Source organism: Neomonachus schauinslandi, chromosome 7 (genome assembly GCF_002201575.2).
Source record: "Neomonachus schauinslandi chromosome 7, ASM220157v2, whole genome shotgun sequence".
Taxonomy (NCBI): Eukaryota; Metazoa; Chordata; class Mammalia; order Carnivora; family Phocidae; genus Neomonachus; species Neomonachus schauinslandi.
This window is the reverse complement of record NC_058409.1, coordinates 53738748-53754572: the sequence shown is the minus strand read 5'-3', so window position 1 is coordinate 53754572 and position 15825 is coordinate 53738748. Positions and strand designations below refer to the sequence as shown.

The following is a 15825-nucleotide window of genomic DNA, read 5'->3' as shown; positions in this document are numbered from 1 at the left end:
AACCAAACATTTTTTTTAGCAATCGTGAAAACCCTCCACTGCCTCCTGTTTCCCCCTCCCCAGAAAACTTCTTGTAACACACTGGGCTCTTTTGTTTATGCCATTCATTTGAGTTCATACAGTGTTTTTGACATTATTTATATTTATTTAATGTTTTATGTATTTATACCTTCAGTCTTCATTTAGAAATTAAGTTCCTTTAGGGCAGAGTCCAATGTATATACCTTATTACATCTATGGCCTTGAATTTAGTAGATATAAGTTCTTCAAATAGGAGGACTGTGACTTAAAGAATGGATAGATTCTGGTTCTCTAATTTTTTCTAAATTCCTTTTATCTTTCTGAGCAAATTATATTTTACATTACTAATAAATATATCTTCTTAAGCTTTGTATGCTACATATAGAGAAGATAAATGGTGACAGGTGGAAAGGAAGGGGAGAATAAAATGGTTTTCATTTCTCTTATTCAAATCAAATCAGAATACCAGAGAGCTTACAGATTACAGTGCATTGTGTCAGAATGGTGTGTCAATGGAAGATGGATTTGATTTTTAGAAATAGCCAAAAGTCATTGAAACCCATTCTATTATTTAAGGTCAAGCAAATTAACAGGGTTTTTTTTTTTTTTTAAAAGATTTTATTTATTTATTTGAGAGAGAGCACACGCACGCATGTGCACAAGTAGGGGAAAGGGCAGAGGGAGAGAATATCCAAGCAGACTCCACTGAACACAGAGCCCAATTCAGGGCTTGATCTCACGACCCGTGAGATCAGAACCTGAGCCAAAACCAAGAGTTGGACACATAGCCACCTGAGCCACCCAGGTGCCTGGCACATTAACAGTTTTTAATGGTAAAAAAAAAAAAAAATGTTCAGTGTCTTCAAAGTATTGAGACTTTTTTGAATGGCTTATAAATGGTTTTTGAAAGCAATTTCAAAAGAGGAAGTCTAATAATATCTTGAGCATTGGAAAATTATAAGAACAGGTATATATAACCTGTTAAGATGATGTCTTTGAAAAGTAATAATCATTTAGAAGTACAAGTTTTGTGTTATGTGTTTAAATTAACCATAATGCAGAACCATTGATTTATAGCTAAGGCCTGTAATATTTACATAGAGCTGTGTCTTTATTTTTCTTCTTTTTCCCCTCTGATCTTCTTTCCTTTGGCCTTTTCACTTCATAGTTACATCGTGATACAGAGGTGGGGAATAAAAAGAAGGTGAAACTACACCAATTTTATTCTTGATTAATGATTTTTATAAAGTTCAATAGTGATTTTTAAATATAATTAATTTATTTAGTTAGTTTTAAGTAGGCTGTGCACCCAGCACAATGCAGGGCTTGAACTCATGACCCTGAGATGAAGACATGAACTGAGATCAAGAGTTGGATGCTTAACCGACTGAGCCACCCAGGCACCCTAGTAGTGATTTTAGGCAAGGGATAATTTTACAGTCATTAACTGCAGTGGAGTTTTGAGATGAGCTACTAATTTAACTATTCATGCCACTCTATATCTTCTCTTTGCACAAATAATTTAAACTTAGCTGAATAGATAATTAGCATCTATAATTATGATGCAGCCAATTTTACTCTTGGTCCTCTGTGAATGTTTAGCCATGTATTCAGAGTCATTAGTAATTTGGTATAGGAGATTAGTAGAGTATTTTTATTTATGGAAGGGGAAGAAAATTGATAAAACTTGTTAGTGGTAATTTACCTAGATGATAAACTAGAAAACTATGAAGTTTTAATTTTAATTTTGGCATATGCTGTAATGACGGAATTTCTGTTTCTACACAGGAACTAAGCACAGACAGAGACTCTCCTGAAATTAGCTTTCTCTCAGGTACTAGTACTAAAGTATCTGATGTGGTGGTTGTAAAGGAGAAACCATTACTAGAGCCAGAGAAGATCTTAGCAGTAGCAAACAACTTTTCTGAGTCTGGAAAGGAAGCCACATTGACCATGAATTCTGAAGAAACCAAGGATGAAGAAAGTTCTCTTAAAACTTTTGTGTCTGCCTTAGAAAGGTTACTCACATCACCAGAAATCACTCAGGAGGAAAGACTGTTGGAAATAATGAGTGATTTTGAACCTAAAGAGTTGGCCAACCCATTGAGCAACTCTCCAAGTTCCATATCAGTATCTTTGACATGTCACAAAGATTTACTAGAAAACACAAAGGATGATGCATTGCCAACTGAGTTGTTAGCAGTCCTAAACACATTATCAGAGGGCAACGTGGGACCCGTCTGTCATGGAGAAGAGGGAGGCAGCAGTCTCAGGGCTGGAAATGAATATTCTGGAGTGGAGCCCAAGAAGTCTCAGACCACTAAAGATTGTTCACAAATAGCAGAGGTGAATTTTGAGTCTCTTTGTTCTGCTCCACTCTTTGAACAAGATTCCAAGTTAGGGGAGCTGCAGGACAAGCATCTTTCACTGCAGCATGTAAGTGCAAGTGTGAGCCTATGATTTTGCCTTTTATAGTGACCTTTACCAAGTCTTCATTGCCCATATACTTTATTTTAAATTCAGATCCCCTTGGGGCACCTGGGTGGCTCAGTTGTTAAGCATCTGCCTTCGGCTCAGGTCATGATCCCAGGGTCCTGGGATAGAGCCCCACATTGGGCTCCCTGCTCCGCGGGAGGCCTGCTTCTCCCTCTCCCCTTCCCCCTGCTTGTGTTCCCTCTCCCACTGTCTCTCTCTCTCTGTGTCAAATAAATAAATAAAATCTTTAAATTAAAAAAAAAATTCAAATCCTCTTCCCAAATATCAACACTCAGAAGATGCTTTTTGAATTTGAAGCATAAATTGATCTTTCTAGAGATTCCAGGGGTAGAGTTTTCAAGGGATTTAAGTGTTGAAGTAGATAAGTTTCTCATCAAAGACCTGAGACTTATTATTAGATTGCTTGTATATAGGAAGGAAATAATTATCTACCAGATTTTTTCCTGTTAGCTCAGAAAATCACTATGCCTACCTGGGTGCAGAGTAGAGAGGTAGATATCCCACATTAATTTCTAGTTGAGGATAGAATATATGCGGTTGGGCTGCCAGGAGAGGGAAAAAGTTATGCCTGGCTTCAGCAGAACTTTACAATCAATGTCTGAGGCTACTATCAAGTAGCACAGTTCCTGGGGTTTGGAATTCCTGCAGTATTATGCCTGGAGACCATGCAGTGGGCTACCACTAGCCAAGTCTCTTTTTTACGTTAACAGGTTTTTTTTCCTTTTTAAAGGAATCTTATTTTTTTTCCTGATTACAATAGTAATACACCCTCATTATAAAAAAAAAATCAAACATTACAGCAATACACATAATAATATAATAAAAAAAGTCCCTCACAATTCCACATTTCAGAGATAATCACCATTAACAATTTGGTGTATCTGTCTCCAGTTTTTTCTATGCATATTCTATGTAAGTTTATTTTATATAAATGAGACTATATTATACATAATGCTTTGCAACTTTTTAAAATATTTTTTATGAAAGTATAGTTGACATTTTGCAACTTGTTTTTTAAATTTAATAATACATCTTGGTTATCTTTGTCAGTGAATGTAGCATACTAAAATCTTTTTACTTGCTAAATACTATTCGACTATATGGATATTTTGTGTGTGTGTGCGCATGTGTGTGTACATATATTATATAAATATAATTTACTTAACTAATTCACTAATGATGGTCATTTGAATTATTTTCTTTCTTTTGGCTATTACCAGGCAACTTTTATGAACATCCCTGGGACAATTTGAATAACACATTACTAAGCACATGTTGCAAAATACATACCTGGCATAATACTGCATGCAATTCTCATAGAAAACATCTCAAAACAGACATAATAAAATTTTAAAAATCCAGAAAAAGAAAAACTAATCATGGGGATAGGGTATGAAGATTAAATTAAACATTCCAGTATTCTAATCTGAAAAGAGGTAATATAAGTAAAATGTAGATTATAATTGGTTGGTATTAATAGAGTGAGCATGAATTTAGCAAGTGTTCAAAAAAAAGAGAGGTAAAGTAAAAAGTAAAAAAGAGATGGATTTAGAACAAATTAAATACCCTTTTACTCAGCCATAATAAAAATATGGAACTTGTTATGCTAAAAAGCTTTGCAAGCTGGGTATATAAATAAGCTCAAGAAAGGTTTACATGATATGTGTAAAAACATATATCTTCATGAAAGTTAAATCTATAATGGATTATTAAGGGAAGTTAGAGCCATTCATGATATACTGGTAACCTTTTAAAATCAATGTAATAGAAGTTATGTACAACCTTGTCTCACAAAATATTACTCCCTGCTGTCAAACAACAAACACTGGGCTGAACAGAGCATTGATCTGGTCTAGTATGATGTTTCTACTGTTTTTGTATGTCATTTTTTGCTGCCTATTTCCTGTGAAGTTAAAGCATCCAGAGTAACCTTAGTTTTGCCCTTGAATTTTAAGGATGAATATTGATAAGAATAATTTTTACTTATGCTCTTCTCGTCTGAGGCTTTTAATTATATTATTATATTTTATTTTATTATATTATTATTATTATATTATTAAATTTTTATTATGTGGCCTGTGGATTTTTGTACTTTCATCTTATAAGAGGCATTTTTGTATAATCAAAGGACAAGATAAAACTTAATTTCTTCTCATTTTAAATCTTTTGCATTGTTATAATTATTTGTGTATTTACATCTTATTACAGACTCTAGAAGATCCAAGTCTATCTGGGCCGCAAACTTTGGTTCATCAAAGTGTCACCTCTTGTGATCCACTAAATAATAAGGGTAATTCAAATTCGGTGGAAAATAAGCCTGACGAGGACCCTCCATGTGTGTTAAGGAGATCGTCCAGACTGAGAGCAGGCAGAAATGAAAAGCACACAGATGACAAGTATAAGATGCCAAAAAAGATTTTACCAAAGATACTTGTCAGTGAGAATCAAACAAATAATAACTCTTCAACTAAGAATTTCAGGTATACTCCCAAATTATATCTCTCTCTCTAGATATGCTACAGACTTTATAGATAATTCTATGCTTGGGACACTAGAGTCAATATACAGTTACCCCTAAGTGAAGAACTTTATTTTTTAGTGTTGTTGCCTTATTTACTGTACAGTTATTTTTTTTTAACCCAGAAAATTCTTCTACTTTTTTTTAAAAAAAGACAGAGTAAAGGGAGATTTGTTGGATTTCAGCCTAATGCTAATTTCCATTCTTTCTTTTTTAAATTAAGTTAGTTAGCATCCATCATCACACAGTTACAGAATTTTCTTTTCTTGTCATGAGAATTTCTAAGATTTACTCTCTCAACAATTTTCAACTGTGCAATACGGTATTGTTAACTACAGTTACCGTGCTGTACATTCCATCCCCGGACTTATTTATCTTATAAATGGAAGTCTGTACTTTTTGATCACTTTCACCCATTTCACCCACTCCCCACCCCCCTGCTTCTGGAAACCACAAGTCTGTTCTTTGTATCCATGAGTTTGGGTTTTTTGTTTGTTTGTTTGATTCCACATATAAGTGAGATCATACAGTATTTGTCTTTCTCTGTCTGACTTATTTCACTTAGCATAATGCCCTTTAGGTCCTTTCACATTGTCACAGATAGCAGGATTTCCTTTTCTATGGCTATTCTGAATAATACTCCATTGTGTGTGTATGTATGTATATGTGTGTGTGTGTATGTGTGTGTGTGTATATATATACACCAATTTTCCTTATCCATTTATCCATCAGTGGATACTTAAGTTGTTTCCATGTCTTGGCTATTGTAAATAAAGCTGCAGTGGACACGGGTGCAGATTTTTTTCAAGATAGTAATTTTATTTCCTTTGGATAAATATCCAGAAGTGGAAATGCTGTATCATATGGTAGTTCTATTTTTGATTTTGTGAGGACCCTTTCTTTATACTGTTTTCCATAGTGCCCTCACCAGTTTACATTCTCACCAGCAATGCAGAGGGGTTCCTTTTTCTTCACATCCTCAGCAACACTTGTTATTTCTTGTCTTTTTAATGATACCCATTATAACATGTATGAGGTGATATCTTACTGTGGTTTTTATTTGCATTTTCCTGCTGGTTAGTGATGTTCAGCACCTTTTCCTGTACCTATTGGCCATTTGGATGTCTTCTTTGGAAAAATATCTTTTCAGTTCCTCTTCCATTTTTTAATTGGATTGTTTGCTCATTTGTTATTGAGTTGTATGGGTTCCTTATATATTTTGAATATTAACCCCTTATTAGATATATGATTTGCAAATATTTTCTCCCATTCAGTAGGTTGCCTTTTTATTTTGTTGATGGTGTCCTTTTCTGTGCAGAAACTTTTTAGTTTGATATAGCTCTAGTTGTTCATTTTTGCTTTTGTTGCCTTTGCTTCTGGTGCCAAATCCAAAAAACCATTGCCCAGACCAGTGTCAAGGTGCTTACCCCCTGTGTTTTTTCCTACGAGTTTTATGGTTTCAGGTCTTACAATGAAGTCTTTAATCCATTTTGAATTGATTTTTTGTGTATGATGTAAGATCGATGCTCAGTCTAATTGTTTTACATGTGGCTATCCAGTTTCCCAAACATCATTTATTGAAAAGATTGTCCTTTCCCCATTGTATATTTTTGGTTCCTTTATTGTAAGTTAATTGACCATATATACATTGGTTTATTTCCTAGCTCTACAGTATTCCATTCAGCTATGTGTCTGTTTTTATTCTTTATTCCACTATTTTGCAGTTTTTGATCAGTGTAATCCCACATGGCAAGTCCTGTTTTCTTGCAAAGAGCCTATCTTTTTCCCTAGAAGGTGATTAGATAATGGCATGCCAGCTTAGGGAGTGAGGGGCAAGAGACTCAGAATACTTGTAGATGACTGCTTCTAAAGGAGAGAAACCCACAGGTGGCACAAAGAAAAGGCTAGAAGCCCCCAAAACTGGCATGCCTGTCACAGAATTATCTGCAGTTTACTCAGGAGCCATCTCCATATTTTAAACTGCCATGCTCTTTGGGTCCCTGGGTGGCTCAGTTGGTTAAGCGTCTGTCTTTGGCTCAGGTCATGATCCCCAAGGTCCTGGGATTGAGTCCCACATCTGGCTCTCTGCCCAGTGGGGAGTGTGCTTCTCCCTCTTCCTCTTCCTCAGTATTCAGTACTCTCAAATAAATAAATAAAATCTTAAAAAAAATAAATAAACTGTCATGCTCTTTGTTAGCAGCTCAGTAAAATACCTCTCAGTTTTAAAAATTGAGTAAAAATTTAGTATGATTCTCTATGAATTGTTGTAGAGAACATGATAGTAATTTTAAGAACACATTTATGTTTCAAGAATGCAGGATCCTGCTTTAATGATTAAAGGTAAAGGGAAGAATATGCATTCAACCAGACTCAAAAGTGGAGAACAGATGCAGAGAAACAAAAAATTTGCTGGAAAAAATGGTGAGACATATTTGATTTATTTTTTTTTTTTAACCAAGTAACTTATAGAAACATAGAATACTGGTACTGAAAAGGATTTAGAGATTATCTATCTCAACTTTCTCATTTTACTGATGAGGAAGTTCATAAAGGTTAAGGTTTTTTCCCAGCATTGCACAGCTTATTAGTAGCATAACTAGGACTTGATCATGAACTTCTGGCTTATAGGCTGGTATTTTTTCTATACTTCTATTTGGAGAGAATAGTTACAGAACCCTTTTCAAATTTAGATATGTGATCTATTTGTGGTGTGGCAAACCTAGCATAAGGCTAGGTGTTGGATGTTATTTCTTTGTTCCTATAAAACCCCAAAGAATAACCTAAGAAACTATGAGAAACCGTAAGAATCTAGAAAGACTGGTTAAAATATAATAGGGGTACAACTGGCAAAATTAAAATATGGATTGTAAGTTAAGTAATAATACATCATTGTTAAATTTCCTGAACTTAATAATAATTTAGTTATTTAAGAGAATGTCCTTGTTTTTAGAAAATACACACATAAGCATTAGTGAGTAATGGGACATGGTGTATGTAAGTTATTTATATATATGTGTGCATGCATGTGTTTATATAAAAAGGGAGATAGAATGATGTAAACAGGTGGCAAAATACTAACAATGGGTGAATCTTTTGTTCTGTCTTTATAACTTTTTTTAAGTCTGAGGTTTTTTTCCAGATAAGACATTTAAAAAATTCAGTGAACTGAAACAAGACAAAATAAATACCTTTCATATGTATAAGTATTACCCAGTTAGAAAAATATAGGAGAAAGTCCCATTTATAATAACTATAAAAGAGAAAATACGGGCTTGTATACCTAATAAGAAATGTGCCTTTCCTGTAAGAAGACGGTTGAAAATTCTGCTGAGGGACTTAACAAAAAAAGAGACTTGAATAAAAAGAAGAACTTTACTCTTGACCATAAGTGTTGAGTCTTGTAAGAAATTTATTGCTCCCTAAATTACTCTATAAATATGTGAGAGCTCAATCAGAAACAGATTTTTGTTTATTTGCTAATTTGTTTTGCTTTATAAAGCTGGAGATTAGTTAGAATGTTATAAAATGATACTAAATATGAAGGACTAGCCTAGAAAATTCTGAAAAATAAAAGCACAGGGAGAGTGGAGAGACAAGAACCTGCTGTACATAATATAAAAGCAATTAGAAGGCCATAGAAATTAAAATAATTTGGTACAGGCAAGGAATAGACAGATAAATTGTTGAAACAGAATAGAGTTTAAATGTAGAAGCCTGATACAGTGTGAATTTTGGGGAAGGTATATAATAAAGATGGCATCTCAAATTGGTGGCAAAAAGAAGGACCAAGCAATAAACAGTAAAAACATAAACAAAATTGGGTGGATACCTATAACATTCCTTATACTAAATTTAATTCCATTTTGTCCAAAGATTAAATGAAAAAATAAATTCTAGAAGAAAACATAAGTGAATCTTTTTGTAATCTCTGAAGAGGAAAAACCTTCTTAAAAAATGACAAACCCAGAAGCCAGGAGGGAAAAGAATGATAAAATTGACTACATATATTTTAAAAAGATTGTATGGAAAATTACTCTAAAGAAAACCAAATATTGAGCACAGAAGAAATATCAATAACACATAACAGGGGTTAATTGCATTAACATGCATGCAAAGAGCTCCTACAAAACAGTAAGGATAAAGAAAAATGAGTAGGGAACATGAACAAGCAGTTCACAGGAAAAAAAAATATACATATATATATATAAATAATTGGGACGCCTAGTTGGCTCAGTCAGTTAAGCATCTGACTCTTAGTTTTGCCTCAGGTCATGATCTCAGGGTCTTGAGATCCAGCCCTGCATCAGGCTCCTTGCTCACCTTGAGATTCTCTGCCTCTCCCTCTACCCCTCCCCCTGCTTGCACTCTTTCTCTCTCTCTCTCTCAAATAAATAAATAAATAAATAAAATCTTTTAAAAAATAATTGAAAGGATTAACATCTCACTTATGATTTAAAAAAATATAAATTAGGAAGTATAGTTTTCACTAAGAGAATGTCAAATGTTTAAATACTTGAGAATTCCCAGTGGCAAGAATATGGAAAAAGTAAGCATTCTCTTATGTTGTTGGTAATAGTGTAAGTTTGTTCAGTCTTTTTTTTTTTTTTTTTAAGATTTTATTTATTTATTCGACGTAGAGAGAGCAGGGGGAGGACCAGAGGGAGAGGGACAAGCAGACTCTGCAGTGAGCACCGAGCCCGACACAGGGCTCAATCTCAGGACCCTAGGATCATGACCTGAGTTGAAACCACGACTGGGACGCTTAACTGACTGAGCCACCCAAGCGCCCCTGTTCAGTCTTTTCACAGGGCAGTTTATTTACATTCTTCAGACTTTTAAGTCACAATTCTTGAACTGGCAATTCTACTTAAAGGGATTTATTCTAGGTGTATCAGGGTGGCTCAGTTGTTTGAGTGTCTGACTCTTGATTCGGCCCAAACTTCTAGGCCCAGAGCCTTTTGGATTAGTCTTCTCAGGCTACCATAACTAAATACCACAAACTGGATTGCTTAAATGGCACATTTTCTCACAGTTCTGGAAGCTAGAAGTCCAAGATGAAGGTAATAGAAAATTCGATTTCTGGCAAGACCTCTACCTGGCTTGCAGACAGCCGCCTTCTCTAAGTGTCTTTCCTGCATATGTGGAAAACTCTAAAGTCTCTTACTTTTTTTTTGTAAGGACACAAATCCTACTCTATTATGGCTTTAACATACAAATTTTGAGGGGATGGGATTCAGTTCATAACACCTTCAGTGGTGAATTCTACAGACATTTAAGGAATAAATAATACCAGTTTTCCACAAACTCTTCCAAAAAGTTGAAGATAAGGGAATACTTACTTCTCAATTCATTCTGTGAAGCTACTAATAAACTGAAAACAAAATCAAAGACATCACAGGAACAGAAACCTACAGATGAATATGTCTCATGAACATAGATACAAAAATATAAACAAAACTTCAGCAAATCAATTTCAACATTGTATAATACATCATGACAGAGTAGGGTTTATCCCAGGAATGCAGGATTAGTTTTACCATTTGAAAATCAAACACTATAATTCACTAACTAACAAGCTAAAAAAGAAAACCGTATTACCATCTCAAGGGATGTCAAGAAGGCATTTGACAGCACCTCACATGTCTTACTGGTGAAACTCCCAGCAAACTAAGAATAGAGGGGAACTTTGTCAACCTAACAGAGAGCATCTACAAAAAAATATACAGCTATTATACTTAATGTAGTGACAGATTGAATGCTTTTCCCCTAAAATCAGAAATAATGCAGGGGATGTCTGCTCTCACTATTTCTGTTGAACATCATAGTAGAGGTTCTAGCCAGTGCAGTCAGAAAGAAAAACAAATAAAAAGCATCCATGTGGGAAAAAAAGAAGTAAAACTGTGTTTAGTCACAAATGACGTAATCATCTATTAGAAAATCTGATGGAATGTATAGTAAAAGCAACTATATGTAAGTGAATTTTGCACAATTAAAGGATACAAGATCAATATACAAATACTAATTATATTTCTATATTCTAGTAACATTTAGACAGTGAAATTTGATACCATAGTATCAAAAATATGAAATAGAGATAAATTTGACAAACTATGTAAAAGACAGGTACACTGAAACTTACAAAACATTATTCAGAAAAATCAAAGAAAATTTAATGGAGAAAAATGGGGAGATATTACTTTGTTCATCAGTCAGAATACTTAATATTGTTTTTTGGGGGCTTTTTTGTTTTTTTAGAAAGACAGAGAGAGAGAGAATTCCAAGCAAGCTCCACGCACTGAGCAGAGCCCAATACAGGGCTTGATCTCACAACCCTGAGATCATGACCTGAGCCAAAATCAAGTCGGACATTTAACCGACTGAGCCACCCAGATGCCCCAGAAGATTAAATATTGTTAAGATGTTATTTCTACTCAGATATTATCCATGAACTCTACACAATCCCAATCAAAATTCCTATAGGGTTTTTTGTAGAAATTCACAAACTGGTTCTAAAATTCATATGGAATGCACAGGACCTAGAATGGTAAACAGTTTTGAAAAAGAACAAAGTTAGAGGGCTAACACTGCCTTATTTTAAGAATTATATGACAGGATGGGGTGCCTGGGTGGCTCAGTCAGTTAAACATCTGACTCCTGATTTCGGCTCAGGTCATGATCTTGGGGTCCTGGAATCAAGCCCCACGTTGGGCTCTGTGCTCAGCGTGGAGTCTCCTTGTCCCTCTACCTCTACTCCTTTCCTGGCTCTCTCTCTCTCTCTCTCATTCTCAAATAAATAAATAAATAAATAAAATCTTAAAAAAAAATATGGCGGGGCACCTGGGTGGCTTAGTGGGTTATGCATCCAACTCTTGATTTCAGTTCAGGTCATGCATAATCTCAGGGTTGTGAGATGACTGTGTTGGCTATGGAGCCTGCTTGGGATTCTCTCTCTCCCTCTCCCCCCTGTCCCTTCTCCCCTTCCCCACTCACATATGCACACTCTCTCTCTTTCTCTCTCAAAACAAAACAAAAAAATGATATGGCTCTAGTCATCAAAATAGCATGACATTTCCATCAAGAGAGGGAAATAGATCAATGTAGTGAGTTCAGAAATAAACCCTGAGTTTTGACAAAGGCATAAGGCTTGTAGAGAAGAGCAATTAGAAATCCACGTGCAACAAAATGTTATTGAATGTATATTTTAAAAATACTGAATTTTGTTTTGGCCTACAAGTTACTTGAAGATCAGATTGATCCTTTCAAAACTTTTTTAAAAACCTTATTAGGCAGGCTTGATGTAGGCTTTACTATATAGCTAGTTTAGCCCCTTCTACTAAGACATGACCTGTCAAGGGTCTCTACTAATGCTCCGGTTGTTAGCAAGGTCTCTCTCCTCAGGCTGTCAGGAATGTAAATGTTTCCCAGGCCTGCATGATCTCTCAGGATTGTTATTTTATAGTTCTTGGGTAGTTGTTCTTGCCCAGCCTCAGGAAGACTCAACCTACATATGGGCACTTAGTATTTAGATAGTGACTCAAGTTATAGATTTTGGTACCTGTTCTCTCTTCCCTCATCATACCCTACTGTGCAAAAGCTAATCTCCCTAGCCTCCTGAAACTTGAATCTCTATTTCCTCAGCTCAGCAGGATCACCTTGCTATGCTTTTGCTATATTCTGGAAAGTGCCTTCAGGCAAGAGTGATCTTAGGGCTCATTCTCTTGTTTCTCTTCTCTGGAAGGAGTCATAGATCTGAATTGCCTGTTTTCCAGTATCTAAATTTTTTTACCCCGTATATTTTGTGTAGTTTTTTTAGTTGTTTGCCATGGAAGGGCAAGTCATGGCAATTATTTAGTCATGATTGGAAGTGAATGGCTTCTACATCTTAGTTTTCATTGAAAAATTTTGTATTCTTAATTTGTTATTTCTAATAAATTATATAACTAGCAGGTACAACTGGCAAAGACAGAGCTTGGAGTAAAAACTACTTTTTTGGGAGGGGGGGGTAAGCATACAGTTTATCTGGTAGGAGCAGAATGCTTTGTAGTCTTGAGTGGGGGAAGATAGGTTCAAATGTTCAGAAGTTGGTTTGTTTTACAGTGGAACTGAATGGAGGGAATCTAATAAAGGCAAAGCAGATAAATGGTGATCCATTAAAAAATGTGCTGCTGTACTCAGTTACTTTTGTGAGATTTTAGGATGGGGCAGATTAGCTAGATCAAAATTGGAAAAGCTATAGTCATAGTTATTCTGAAATTCAGGAAAACCACATGAACTAGTATCCATAAAAATTGACAGAATTTAGAGTATCTAAATAAGGAATGTCAGTATTTTAGGAGACACAGTGGAGAAATGATACCTGATATGTATAAGCTGGGAATCTATTTTAATTGTCTATTTTCTGGCTTAGGAAAGAAAACTATTGTACAGATCAAGACCATATGTCTTTATTTAATTTTGTGACAGCTGTTTGTAGCAAAGAAAGAAATTTAGCATTCTCTTTTCTGGCCTCACTGGGTTAATTTCTGTATCTTCCTTATATACTTCTGAGATTTTTCTCCTCATGGTGTTAAAACACATTTTGGTACTATAGTATTTTGTTGGGTTTAATAACACCTAATTCTAGATTTAAATAATCCTTTTCACCAGAACTTTTAAGAAAGTAATCTGTTAGTCTTCTCATGTATTCACTTTCATGGGGTTTCAATAAACATAAACTGCTTACATAATTTATAATGTACTGCAAGTATTTTCAAACTAATGATATTTTTCTTTTACCTTTTTGCATGTAGATAACATTATTGTTGGATTTATGGATGAAATACTCTTTCATAAAATAATTCCAGAATGTTGACTGGATTCACTCTATTACCTGTATTCTTCCTGATTTTTAAATAAGGATTATTACTTTTTGTTTTCTTTTGTTCATCCCCTCGTTTCAGAAAAAATGAAGAGGAATAAAGTATCTCTGTCTAACATAAACCGTAGAAACATTTTTGGAGAGAACTTACTGTATCAGGCTGCTCTGCATAATGACATTGATCTTGTTCATCATTATATAATGAAAGGGGGAAATGTTAATCAGCCAAGTTATGCTGGTAAGTTGGGGTTAACCCACAATTATCTTGGGAGTGGTTTGTAGTTTCTGCTTAGTAACTCCTATGAAAGTATGACAAAGTGGGTATAAGGCAAGTCTCAAACAGAAAGCTTCCAGGTAATTTTTCTGCTTAGGTAGCTGATCACCATCATCTCCCAGGGAAGTGGTAAGGTCGGGAGGCAGGGGCAGGAGAAGAGCATTCTATTGCACCTTCAAAGATTTTGCCTGCCCAGGGCCCACCAGGTGGCCCACAGGATGTGGTTCCTGTGGCTGACTTGCTGGGTTTGCATGGGCATTGTTACTGTGAGACTCAACTTTGAATGGAAGAGAAGTGAGCGCAAAAGCTGAAAGAAGCTGATGGTATGCTGAGCTATGGGGGAAACTGAGATAACATGGTAGATGTACAGTAGATGTACAGCAGGGGCAATGGCCAGGGATATGGAGAGAAGAGAGTATAAGGTAGAGATGGTGGGGCAGGGAACTCAGACCATTCTTTCTGCAAGGCTGGATCTCTAATACAGTCTTTTTTGTGGAGAGAAGCCGATGTTCTTCTGGACAAGAATGGTTCCTTAAGGACACTTAAGTACGTAAGGCACTTAGCAGCACTGGGCCAGTCTGGGTAGTGCTTTTGTGTGTCCATACTTTTACTAGTGTTTCTAGACTTTCTCAGTTTATGAAACTGTGAACAGTCTTAGGATGCACAGGGGTGAACAGCACAGTCCATGGACAAGCTGGTGATTACACTTACTTTAGCAAAGCCTGCATTTATGTGATAATCAGGGTTTTAACAGGCTGTTATTCTAAATCTCATACCCAAGTGAACCGCCAACGTCCTGTAACCCTCAACCTTGGATCCTTATTTGCTAGCCAAAGCACTTACTTCCTTGCGAAATGTGTGGTACTTGCTGTTAGTCTCTATCTGCTCCTTAAGTTCAGGAGTAGCTCTACATGCAGCTAACTTTACTTTATGGACTTACCAAGAATCTCTTAACATACTTATTTTCATGAGCCATTTTCTGTGCCATTGTTAACATCCTTGGTGTCTGTTCCCTGCTTGTCTTCGGCAATTTATTGTGCACTTTCTCCTCACTGCCCTAGATACTTCTGTGACCTTAATGAATTTTTTATCCTTAACATATTTTCCTGGCTTTTTGAAGTCTTTTGTTCTCTACTTTTCCTTCTCATTTTGCATCTTAGCTCTGATCTTTACTTCTGGCTATTCCATCTTACAAAATTGCAGAGGGTAGTGTTTTTAAAGACTTGACTACAACCATTTTCATCAGAGTCACCTGCAATGTTTGTTTAAAATGCAGTTTGTTTAAAATGTTCATTTTGCCCTCCAAAACACACACATGCACACACACACACAGTCTCACAATTAAAATCTGTAGGTTAAAACCTTGAAATCCGCATTTTAACATATTTCCCCAGATGATTTATATTCTCAGTGAAGTTCAAGAGCTACTGGCAAGAGATGTGTGACCTCCATGTAATATACCAGTTCATTGTAGTGAGCTTTTACAGTATGCCCCTTATGTACCAGGTATTATGAAAACAGAAAGATAAATATACTAGAAAAGTTTAAATATATTCTGTGATACAGTCCAAAAAAGGGTAAGTGCCTTTTGAGAAATTCTTAAGATGTTACGATAACAGACCAATGGTCTTGTCATAGGTAACATTTGCATTATAAGTC

At 35.5% G+C, this 15825-nt stretch overlaps 1 protein-coding gene across 1 annotated transcript in view; it reads left to right on the top strand.

Annotated features, from left to right (window-relative positions):
- The window catches only part of ANKRD31 (ankyrin repeat domain 31), a 140637-nt gene that overhangs the window by 39250 nt on the left and 85562 nt on the right, over positions 1-15825 (top strand). The window contains 4 exon segments of the mRNA XM_044916663.1: positions 1810-2367; positions 4726-4997; positions 7347-7456; positions 13975-14130. Of these exon segments, the coding sequence (XP_044772598.1) occupies positions 1810-2367; positions 4726-4997; positions 7347-7456; positions 13975-14130 (1096 nt within the window).